This window comes from Gracilinanus agilis, chromosome 6 (assembly GCF_016433145.1).
Source record: "Gracilinanus agilis isolate LMUSP501 chromosome 6, AgileGrace, whole genome shotgun sequence".
Taxonomy (NCBI): domain Eukaryota; kingdom Metazoa; phylum Chordata; class Mammalia; order Didelphimorphia; family Didelphidae; genus Gracilinanus; species Gracilinanus agilis.
The window spans coordinates 55165643-55178526 of NC_058135.1; the positions used below are offsets into that span (position 1 = coordinate 55165643).

Here is a 12884-nt window from a genome sequence, read left to right on the forward strand (position 1 = left end):
GTAATCTGAATATTAAAGATCATACTACAGAAACTATGCTTTAGAAGCAAATAACAGGGTTAGTTAGGGGTGAATGAATTTAGGGTTAGAGTTAATGCTTAACTGCAAAGGAGATAAAGGCAATCCCAAAAGATGAAATTGTTAATAAGGATTTCTTAATCTCCCACTGTTTCTTTAGGAGACAGTAACATGTCAGTTGGGAGTTTTGTAAAATCTTCTTCTGTCTCTTTAAGAGGCATAGCAGATAGCTCTCGTGCTCTGTCATTTTAAGAGACCAACTATAAAAGAGAGAAAATTTTCAGTTAAGATGACACTCCATCTTCTTTGTCTTCCTATGCAGGGTTCTGAGGTTCTAGGTGTTCCTCTCAGAAAGAAGATATGACAGTTACTTTGAGAGCTTGAGACATAAATAAGAATTGAGGAGGAGTCTAGTTACTAAGGGGGTTTTTCCTCTCAGTACTTTTAGGGAGAAAGATCTAACTCTGAGGCATTTTCTCCACAGTCCTTTGAAAGCAGCTGTATAACTATTTGTGTCTGTGTGTGACAGGTAGTTTCAATGGACAGTTAAAAGAAGAATTACAATAAAGTGTCTGTTACTGATAAATAATCATCAATTAGTTAATATAGATAGTGAAATTAATATTAGTTAAGAGAGGGTAGTTTTAGTTTAGGCCTGATTATTCAGGCAAGAAGATTCTTAGATATAGGGGTTTTAGAGATCTTAGTATAGGATTTGGGCTTTAAGATTTAGTATTAAGGATTACTAGATACAATTTCCTACTTCCTACCTCCTGTTTCCTGTCTCTACCTCTCTTCATAGAATAAATAGTGTCAGTGGTGTACAAAACTGATCCATGTAGCTTTTATCAACTTCCACCTATAAATTCCCAGCTACCTTTCTCCACACCGTATTGACCCCACCTCTAGTCATTATTCTCTTAGTCCTCTTCCCACCAGAACCTCGGATTCTACCTGTGGATCCACCATAGGCTTTGATAGCTAAGTTGTTGCCTTATCTTGCTAGGAACTAGGCTTCCATGTCACTTCATTGCCATTTTCAGACCATCCTTCCAGCATTCTCTCAAACTATTCTTTTCAGCTAGAACTAAAATCCCATCTTTTCCAAGAAGCGTTCCTCAAATTCTCTTTAACCTAGTTATTTCCTATATATCCTGCTTACAGATTTCTTTTTTTTTTTAACTTTTTTTAAAAATTTAAACATTTATTAATATTCATTTTTAACCTGTTTACATGCTTCATGCCCCTACTTTCCCCTTCACCCCCCGCTCTCCCCCCACCCATGGCCGATGCACATTTCCACTGGTTGTAACGTGTCCTTGTTCAGGGCCTATTTCCATATTATTGTTAGTTGCATTGGTGTGGTCGTTTCAAGTCTACATCCCCAATCATGTCAGCCTCAGCCCCTGCATTCAAGCAATTGTTTATCTTCTATTTCCTCTCCTGCAGTCCTTCCTCTGAATGTGGGTAGCATCTTTACCATAAATCCCTCAGAATTGTCCTGGGTCATTGCATTGCTGCTGGTACAGAAGTCCATTACATTCGATTTTACCACAGTATATCAGTCTCTGTGTACAATGTTCTTCTGGCTCTGCTCCTTTCGCTCTGCATCAGTTCCTGGAGGTCTTTCCAGTTCACCTGGAACTCCTCCAGTTTATTATTCCTTTTAGCACAATAGTATTCCATCACCAGCATATATCACAGTTTGTTCAGCCATTCCCCAATTGAAGGGCATGTCCTCCTTTTCCAGTTCTTTGCCACTACAAAAAGCGCAGCTATAAATATTTTCGTACAAGTACAGATTGCTTTTTATAAATTTGTTTGCCTGTTGTCTCCCCCATTGATTAGATTGTAAGCTTCTTAAGGACAAGAATTTTTTTTTTGCCTCTTTCTGTATGCCCAGCACTTAATACAGTACCTATTAATTAGACAATTAAATAATGTTTATTGACAATTGATATGTAATGCTTTTAAGAGTAGGACTTTTTATTTAGGCAGCTACATGGCACAGTGGAAAAAGTGCCAGGTTTGGATTTGGGAAGAGAGGACTTCTTGAATTCACTTATAGTCTCAGACACTTCCTAGCTGTGTGACCTTGGGCAAGTCACTTTAACCCTATTTGCCTCTATTTCCTCATCTGTAAAATGAACTAGAAAAGGGAAACCACTCCAATATCTTTGCTTCCCTCCCCCCCCCCCCAAAAAAAAAGCAAAATGGGGTCACAAAGTCAGAACTGAAAATGACTGAACAGCTATTTTTCATCTACATGACCTCATTTGGTCTTCAAAATAATCTTATGAAGTTATGTTTTAGGCAAAATTAATGAAACAGAGATTATGAACATGCACAAAGTACAAAACACAGATTTTACTTTGTTTCTTTGTGCAAATGGAAACGAGCATGTTCATTTTGCTACTGAGGACATAGTGGAGCTGAATATATTGTAGAGTCCACTGGCATCTTTACCATCATGGAAAAGGCTAGGGCTCACTTAAAGCAGGGAGCCAAGCAGGTCATTATTTCTGCCCTTTCTACTGATGCCCCAGTGTTCAAGATGGGAGTGAACCATGAGAGGCACAGTAATTCTCTTAAGATTGTCAGTAAAGCCTCCTGCATTGCCAACTGCAGGACATTCATGACAACTTTGGCATTGTAGAAGGCCTCATGACCAGTTCATGCCATTACTACTACCCAGAAGACAGTAAATGGCCCTTCTGGCAGGCTGTAGCATGATGGGCATGGTGCTGCCCAAAATATCCGAGCTGAATGAGAAGCTCACATATTCAGCTCCAGTGTGTCCTCATTTAATATTGGTGGGAAGTGGGATCTTTCTTGTGAGAGGCAGTTAATTTATATAGAGAGCAGGACTCATTTCATTAATTTTATAATTTTCAATAGAATTTTAAGTCCATCCCTCACTTTCCTCATTTGTAAAATGGAATAGTATTTTATTCCTCAAAGACAGTTGGGAGTTCCAGATGAGATTATGGTATGTGAAGGGCTTTGTAAAAACTAAAGCATAATTTAAATGTGTTTATAATGGAAATATGTAATTTTCAGATAAACATGCTACATCCTCTTTTTACAAAGTAAGTTTTATGTCTCTTCTCCATCTCATTTTTATTTCCTTAAACAATATTAAATATAATAGCTAGTATTATATAATGCTTTAAGGTTTTCAGAGCCCTTTGCAAATACTCATCTCATTTGACCCTGAGAAAGATTCTGTAGAATTGTGGTATATGAAGGAATGATGAACAGGATGATTTCAGAAAGAGCTGGAATGACCTTCATGAAATGATGTAGAGTGAGACAAGCAGAACCAGGAGAACATTGTACACAGTAACTGAAATAATTGTGGGGTGACCAAATGTGATAGATTTTGCTACTAATAGCAATGCAATGATCCAGGACAATTCTGAGAGACTTGTGAAAAAGAATGCTATCTATCTCCAGAGAAAGAACTGTTGGGATAGAAATGCAGATGAAAACATAATTTATCAGTTGCTTATTTGGATATATGATTTGGGAGTTTTGTTTTATAAGATTATTCTCTTGCAAAAACGAATAACATGGAATTTTGTTTTGATTGATAATACATGTGTAACTCAGTGGTATTGCTTGTCAATTCCAAGAGGGGAGAGGAAAGAAGGGAGGGAGACAACATGAATCATGTAACTTTTGGGAGAAAAAACAAAAAATAGTTACCGTTTGGCAACTAAAACTACTTAAAGTCTAGGAGGCCACTGGTAACCCATAATTTGACAGAATTCAACCATTAAGGAATTAATAAACTGTTTTAAAAAAACAGTTCTATAAGGTAAGTGCTATTATTATTCCCAATTTGATTGAGGAAGCTAAGGCTGAGATGCACTTGCCTGAGGACCATACTACTCCTAAGTGAATGATGCAGTTTAAAAATTCAGATCTTCTTGATTCCCAGGTCAGCTTTCTACCACCTGGCTACCTATCAATAATATATGTAGTATGTTCTTTTCTATTCACAGCTTTTATTTCCAGAGGAGATTTAAGTTCCCAATTTTTAAGTTAGGAAGCTAAGTACTTAAAGTACTTTCATTCAGTTATGGTTCCTTTTTCCCCGCCCCAGCAATGATAATTTTTGCAAAGCAGCCTTTCTAGGTGAGCCAGTTAGAGAAACCTCCAAAGGAGAGAGATGAATCTCTTCATGTTGTCTTTTTTCGTCAAAAATCAAAATGGAAAACTAATTTTCATTTTTCTAGGAGGTGTTTTTTTGTGTGTCCAAAACCTTTTTATCTCTTTCTTTTTTGAGGGCTGGAGAGAAAAGTTTGTTATTCTTAACTGAAATCTGCCCTATGTGACTTAAAGGTTCAAAAGAACATCTGAAAAATTAAAATTAAAAATTAAATCCGTTCTGTTTTATAATATTGGTTTGTACTTATGATGAAACAGTATTTTGCAAAATTTGATGAACTTCTATTTTTGACTTAGTATTTCCAAAGAATGTTAGGGCAAAGGAAATTGCCAGAACTAATAATGCTACTTTCTGTTTACTGAACTGTATCTGGCCTTCTTGCTACTGAAATACATTTTCTGATTTTAGAACCACCAGCTTTTCCCCTAAAGCTAATAGCATTTGGAAGTGCTTAGATTGTAGCTTCTTGGCTGGTTTCTAAAGCAGACAACAGTGGGAGTAGGTATATTTGCAAAGAAATTCTCTGTTGGCTGTATAAAAAAAAAATAACAAAAATTATTGGAGATTCTTAGAACTAATGGAAATGCCTGCTTTGTGGGTTACTCTGAACTATATTCCTTTTCATTCTTAGAAATGATTGTTTTGAATTTTATGAACATTTAACTTTTTCTTTTAGGTTTAAGAAAAGCTTAGTGGAAGCCAAATTGGAATATTTTCAATATCTTCTAAAATGTCTAATTATTAGCAAAATAATTATAGAATGCAGTTATTAATTAAATAATTCTTTTTGAGGAAAATAAATGATACAGCTTATTACTATTGCTTTGTAAATCAGTATCAAATTATTTTCAGTTCATTCAAATGATTTAAGATGAACTAAAATTTTTTTTGATTCACATTTCAAATGATGTCTAGGATTAGAGATTAAAATTGGCTATTATTTTTCATAACTTGTGAGAGAATAAGGAAAAAAAAGTCTGGCAAACAGATAGTGTATTTTATGATCCTTGGAGTTTTATATAGCCAAGAAAACTTGATTGTTAGAGAAAAATGACAGTGCTAGCAAAAGATGTTCCTTCCCTTTTTCTTTTAATGAGCTTTCTCTTTTTTTCAAGCCAAGTTTAAGCAGAGGTACTGTTGGTGAGAATGTAGCAGTTAAAATATTTAAAGAGTTCCCTAATAGATTGTTGTTACTTAGCCAAAATGAAGAAATTAAGGAGCCTTGCTTGAAAAACATGTCATATTCATTTCTATATAACCGCTGAGGCTTTTTAAAAAAAATGTGTATAACTAAAATATAGAGATTGGGGGAGGGGTTTGAGTTGCCATATTCTTTAGTTAACTACTGAATTTTTCTTCCACACATAGTCTTAGACAAATAAAAATTCAGAGTCAATCATTTAGATAGCTTATTTGATATTATTCATTCATAGTGTGAGTATGCAGTACTAAAAAGCATTTTTTTTCCAGTATGCAGTCTGGAGTGTACCCTGGATGATAAAATGGCTCCTGTTGTTCCTCCATTGATCTTTGTTAAAATGCTTTCCACTCTTCTTATGCCCTCTGCTTCAGTTATTCTCACTCTTCTTTAGCCTACTCTTCTTTCAAATGAAGTTCATCCAGAGCCATTTTTCAGTTATGAATTTTTTTTATACCACCAAATCAGTGGTACCTTTGAGGTTGGGTTTCTCTTGCTTGTTATTTAGCTTTTGGGCATTTCTCTTTAGACATTTGAGGTCATGGGTTTTGTAAATTTATGAAGTACTTCTATGCATTTTAATTTGAAAGGAGAGTGTAATTTGCAAGGCAAGCCTATGATTTCATCACAGTCCAGAAAATTGTTGCCATTTCTTTTTTTCTTTATGTTGCTTTCCTGGGTAAATTTATGGCTCTAAATGTATACTACCAAACTTTTATAGTCATAGAGGTGGTTGGTTATTTTTTTCCATTTTGCATAAAAGTAAAAAATGTGATGTGAAAATATAATTTTGAAAATGCTTCAGTATTTTCCTCCCTTTTTAGGAATTTTTTTAATGCTATAATTATTTTAAATTTCTTTTAAAACAAGTATACAATATAAAGTGTGTTTAAAGAGCATGTTTTATAAAGATAGAAGAAATTATTATTATTATATTAAATCTTCCAAATCAGCTTTTATTTAATATTATTCCCTTTTGCTTTTACTTAGGAAAAGGACTTTTCTACTCTTCTGACTGCTGTAGTGAAATCAGGGAAAGTGGGAAGTGACAGGTACAAGCAGAGAGAAAATTTCAGAACTCTGGAGTCAATGACTCTGGTGTCAGTTAGTCCCTGGACTAACTTTTACTCTGGAGGTGTCAGTCTCTCCCTGAATCCTTTCCCAGATCTATAGGATTTTAAATTACTGGCCCAAAGACTATCAAGAACCTAGAAATCATCTATCACCTTTTAATCATTATACTACCAACCCAAATATATTTATTTAACCACCCACATTTTTATTTTTTTCATGACATTTTTTCCCATTTCTATGGCATATATAGTAGTGTTTTACTAGTTGTTTTTATGCATGATTTGGGAAACTACATTAAAATATTCAGTTTTGCCACTTACTCTTTTCTTTTAGGATTTTTTCCTGTTCCTTGATAAAGATGGCAGCCAATAAAGCAATTCTGAATAGATTGGAACAGAAGGGTGCGGAGGCTGATCAAGTTATTGAATACCTTAAGCAGCAAGTTGCTGTGCTAAAGGAGAAAGCAAGTAAGGAAATAAAAAATTGCTAAATGGGTGTTTAAAATCAATTATGTAGTAAAATATATTGATGGAAGAAAAAAAAGATATTGGGCATAAGTAACTATTCCAAAAAGACTTGTCTATATAAAATGGTGATTTCCCTTAAATGTTTTAATTATCTTTTTGTGATGATATTTAAGTGTAATAGTGACTAAAAAGTCATAGTTGCAAACCAATAGAAATAGTACTTCGTGGATATTCCTTGGTGTACATCAATGATTCCCAAAGTGGGTGCTACCTCCCCTTGGTGGATGCTGCAGCAATCCGGGAGGTGGTGATGGCCACAGGTGCATTTATCTTTCCTATTAATTGCTATTAAAATTTTTAAAAAATTAATTTCCAGGGGGCCAAGTAATACTTTTTCTGGAAAGGGGGCAGTAGGCCAAAAAAGTTTGGGAACCACTGGACTATACATTGAAAAATATTAAGCCCTTGTGGGTCTAATATGAAAAATGGTATAGTTTTCAGGTGAAAGAGTATGTGTTGGATTGGAAATTGGAGCTAGAACAGGTTTTCTGTCCTCTGTTATATGAGGGAAAAGCTACATAGTTCACAAAAATTTAAGGTAGTGTTTGAAAATGAAAGAAACTTTGGATTGATTAAGTAATATTTATCTGTTTTAATAAAGGGAGTTTCCTCACTGACAGTTGTCTACACGAAAGAAGACAGGTCAAGTCCAAAAATAATACCATACTAATAAGCAGTGGATCATAATGGATAAAATGCTAGCCATGGAGTCAGGAAGGCCTGATTTCAACTCCTGTCTTTCGCAGATAGTCTCTGTGAGACCTACATACCTCTCCAGAATTGTATGTTACAGCTGAAACATGCTTCCGAATTTATTATGATACTTTCCCCACAAAGCTGCACATTTTCCTAGAAAATCCAAAACACTCATATTCTACCCTCCAAAAATTATATTAAGGTTTCACATAAATCTTCCTGTTGTTGTCATACTGATTTTTTTCTGTCTGAACACATAATACTTAAAACTTTGATTTCTTCCTCTGAAAGTTTCTTTTAAGTAAATATTCCCCAAATCCCTGGTTGAGGTAGATAGGTAGGTAGGTAGGTAGGTAGGTAGATAGATAGATAGATAGATGGATGGATGGATGGATGGATGGATGGATGGATGGATGGATGGATGGATGGATGGATGGATGGATGGATGGATGAATAGATGAATAACTTGACCAATAGAGAGATGCATGGAAGGATAGATAGGTAGGTAGATTAGGTAGATTCTAGAGATAATATGAATGCATACACATAGGCCGTGTGTTGGTATACACACACAAGAAAATATCTCCAAATCACTTAAAAATCTTTTTCCAGTAATGTTAAAAATTATATATTTCGGCCCAGTTTGAAGGTGTCATCTGAAAGATAAGTATTGCTATCCATTAAATTATTATTCTATAAGTAATTGAATACCACCTTTTTTTTTTTTTTTTTTTTTTTAAACAGTGGTGTGGAGAACTAGACTTTTGGCATACAATAGATGAAAAGTTACTGGTATTTGGTAGGGTAATATCCTTCTGGAGTGTGATGGGCAGAAGAAGGAAAGGGGTCTCCTAGGAAATGCTAATTGGGTCACCAGAATATTGCAGGGGCTTCCTCAACTAAGATAAGGTAGCCAAGCAAAAGTTGTCATTTCCTTATTAGGCTTTATGTTGAAGGTGCTGTTTTTTCTTTTTTCCTTTTTTTTTTTTTTTTTTAAAGTATAACGTAAGTGTAATACCTGCCTTTTCTTCATAGTCTTTTTTGTTCTCTACCTTTTCTCTACCCTTAAGGTAAACAAGATGTTAGTCTGTTTTCTTCTGGTAGCAAAAAGGGTAGAAAATGGGCCGATTTGTTAACTATTTCGATGCCAGGGTAATAATTTATAAATAAAATGTTTTCTTTTCCACTGCTATCTTTAGCCTAATCTTTTTGTTTTAAAAAGCCATTAAAATTTTAATTATTGTTCATTAGTATTTATGTTATTTAATTATATTTTTATAATTTCTGTTATTTCTTAAATTGCTTTACCAGATAGAATTTAAAAAAAATATTAGTTTACCAATCTGAATTTGTCAATTATAGTTTTACAGGCAACTCTGAGAGAAGAGAAGAAACTTCGTGTTGAAAATGCTAAACTGAAAAAAGAAATTGAAGGACTTAAACAAGAGCTTATCCAGGCAGAAATTCGTAATGGAGGTGATTAAAATATAAAAATGAAAATTTACCTCTAGCTTCTTTTTCTTCTCTGCTCACATTTCATGTTTACTATATTGTTTAGTACTTAGGACTTCACTTTTATTGTTTTCAAATAAAGTTGCACTTTAAATAATTATAATAGGAATTTCAAGGTGAATTGCCATATTAAATAAACAGAAAATATTTCTGATATGACTAGGATGAAGTTAGACATTTTCTTATGACAAATAAAAACAAGTCCAAATGACTTGTTTACATTTTGAGTATCTATTAAATACTTCAACTAACTGATATTTTTTGGGTCCAGATATAAGACATTAATTTTAAATATTGCCCACTAAAATATTTTTTCCTCATTGCCACATATGAAACAAATTCAAATAAATATTTAATTTTCAGACTTTCTTTACATAAATAGAAGAGCCAGTCTTTTAAATTGACCTGTTAACTTAGTTTATCAAATGGTAGTAGTAGATACACCATCATCATCAAAAGAAGGATAAGGGAAGGGGATAGTTAGGTGGCTTCAGTGGATAGAGTTCCAGCTCTGGAAATCAGAAGAACCTTGTTTCAAATATGGCCTAAGATACTTTTCAGCTTTGTTTATCCTGTGAAGTTACTTAACTCTAATTACCTATCCCTTATTACTCTTCTGTCATAGAATCAATTCTAGGAAAGAAGGTAAGGGGTTGTTGTTGTTGTTGTTGTTGTTTTTGTTTTTAAGGTTTTAAAAAATTAAGAGCATCAAAAAACTCCCATTTTAAACAAAAATGAGACCAATAAAGTTTATATTTTCTTATGTTCACAGTGTGTAAAGGACTTGAGAAATATGCTTTTCAGCTGCAGCTTTTCATTTGTAACTGTGTAGCACAAAAAGCATTTCCTTTTAGTAATGGAGTTTGAGGTTGGGAATAGAACTTAATCTTTGGTCTGCTCTGTTTTTTTGCTGACGAAAAAACTGAGGTCTGGAGAGCTTGAGAATGCCTTGCCCTAGGTCATGTAGCTTATTAAATCCCAGGGCCAAAACTAGATGCCAGACCTTTCTATTCCCAATTTAGATTTATCTTTCTTCATATTTAATATTTTTAGGAACTTAGAGTCACTAAAAGATATGAAAAATAAGCTTTAAGAACCTTTAAAAAAATTATGACTTCCTATTTTGTACAAAGGGAAACCTGGTGAATTTGAAAGCCCTTTACTATACTGTACAGAATGAATATAATCATTTGTAAATATGAACTGGGAAGAAAAGGGAGATGTTTTGACAAATCTAAAGAATTCTGTCTCCCTTTGTATATCTCTTATATATTAATTTAAAAAAAAATTTGGATATGAAAGATTTGAAATAATATTTGACATTTTCTACATATTGTATTGGTGAGTTAGACTTCTTTTGTTTTTATAAAGAGTAATTATTCTGTTGATTAAAGGACTGTTAGGGATGTGAAATGACAGGATATTAATTAGCCTGAGGGAAGAGATCTCTGACCTTTCAAAATAGACTGTTTCTATACCACCATGTATTTATAATTTAAATTATGGTTAGCTTAGTTTAAAAATAATAATTTAAAAATATTTTTAACAAATGTTACAGAATTTTTTTCTGTCATGAATGATAACCTCATATTCTATGCTAAATTAATAGCTAGAAAGTAAAATAAACTCGGTGGCTGCCAGGGGTCACAAACATAGCATTATGGAAAAAAACATTACAAATTATATTTAAAATATGTAATATTACTCAAGTATTTTCACTGTGCTAACTATGTAGATGTACCTTTATAAGGACAACATATTTAAGTTGAATGAGTAATAAGTGTATTATCACTCCTCTGACACTATCTTACTTGCCCATTCCTTCATTACCTTGTACTGGGAAGTCAAATGATGAAGAAGATAGATATTGTACCTTAAACTTGGATTTGAGCCCTGTCTCAGATTTACTAGATCCTTAGTCACTGAAAGAAAACTTAGTATCTCACTAAGATTATACATCTTTAAAAATTAATATAATTTTTTTTTACTTTTGCCTAACAAGACTTCTTGTGATAGAAAGCATTTTTGAAACCTTAAAGCACATGGTAGTGGTGGGAATTACTACTTCTCGCTTAGTATGCCAGGAGTTCCTGAGAACTCTAAAATAGTTTCCAGGGGATGTTTGTGTATGCTTCTTTTAAAAGCACATGCATAGGCCTGCTTTTAGAGAAGGAAGCATCAAATTCAAGGAAATAAATTGTTTGAACAGCATATTTAAAGCCCTATTATGTGCCAGGCACTGTAGATCTAAATACAAAAAGCTCAAAAAATGAGATTTTATTTCTGCAAGCAGTAGGAAATAGGAACTGAAAGGAATCCTTGGCTTTATATATTTCCCCTGAACCTGGAGAGTTTGACCATCTCTCTCTATCTTGGAAGGTGTCAACTCCAATAAATAGTCAAACTCCATCTGAAACAGTAGCCCCCTCAGCACTTAAGAACTGTGGAATAAACATCAAATTAACAAATCGCCACACCTTTCCTTTGCTCAGCCTTCCAGACCCCAAAGCCAACCTGTCACCTGCTGAATTACATAAAGTCCTTGATTGTATCCCTATTGATGTAATCAGGTATGCAGGTGAGAATTTGGTTAATAACAGGAACCCTCCCCCCTCCATCCCCCACCCCCCCCAGCTCTTAAAGGAAATTCTCTTTATCAGAAAACAATAATTAAGAGACTTGCCTCTAAACTTGGAACAGTATTTAGGGGTAGGAGATTAATTTTATTCAGCTTTCCCCATATATTCAAATTTATCTTTATTATTATGCAGAAACAATAAAGCAAAAAGAAAAGAAACCTCAAAATTCTCCTAAATATTTTTTCTCCTAACAAATTTTTTTGTATTTATTTCAGTAAGCTGTTTCAGTATACCTACATAAATTTGAAAATAGAGTAACCTTATTAGAATTATATGACATAATACTATTTGTCGATAGATACATTTGAAATCCTATTTTCTTCTCTATTTGATTCTTATAAAATAATATGAATAGACTTTGAATCTGCCATCTAGTGGTTACTTAAATATATTTTCAAGTTCAGAGTCAATTATTAAATAATCTATGTAACAAAATATAGTAGATTTCATCTTTATTTTCAGGTATTATCTCTGAACAGGGTTGTTTTGCCCAGAGTAAGATTATCTTTTCAAACAATGTTTCTGCTACCATCTTTTTTCTCCTTTGGATTCATAGATAACTGCTTTCACTTTTCTTAGTTCTGCTTGAAAAGGCTGACTTGGTTACTATCTTTTGATATAGAGAAAGCCCAGATTTTAACTTAGAATGCTATTTACCTTCTCATAGAATTGTCTGGCTTTAATTTTTGTACTGATCATTATTGCCAAAGTGTTGGTCAGAGAATCCCTTACATTTGTTTTGCCTGTTGTTATGTAGAGCAGTCTTTTCATGTGAGACAGATGAGGATGTGTGTGATCACTTATCTTCTAGGAGAGATCAGGAAAGAGATCCCAAAAATGTGGATTAAGAGTGCTTCTCCGGTGTATTGAGAGCCAGGCCTAGAGAAGGGAGGTCCTGGGTTCAAATTTGGCCTCAGACACTTCCTAGCTGTGTGACCAAGTCACTTAAACCCCATTGCCTAGCCCTTACCACTCTTTTGCCTTGACTCCCAGACAGGGTTTAAAAAAAAAAAAAAAAAAAAAAAAAAGAGTGTTGGGGGCAGCTG

General features: G+C 33.9%; 1 protein-coding gene across 1 annotated transcript in view; it reads left to right on the forward strand.

Moving 5' to 3' along the window:
• The window catches only part of AIMP1 (aminoacyl tRNA synthetase complex interacting multifunctional protein 1), a 58817-nt gene that overhangs the window by 12022 nt on the left and 33911 nt on the right, over positions 1-12884 (forward strand). The window contains exons 2-3 of the mRNA XM_044680531.1: positions 6798-6931; positions 9050-9163. Of these exons, the coding sequence (XP_044536466.1) occupies positions 6798-6931; positions 9050-9163 (248 nt within the window). The remainder of the gene's footprint in view (positions 1-6797; positions 6932-9049; positions 9164-12884) is intronic.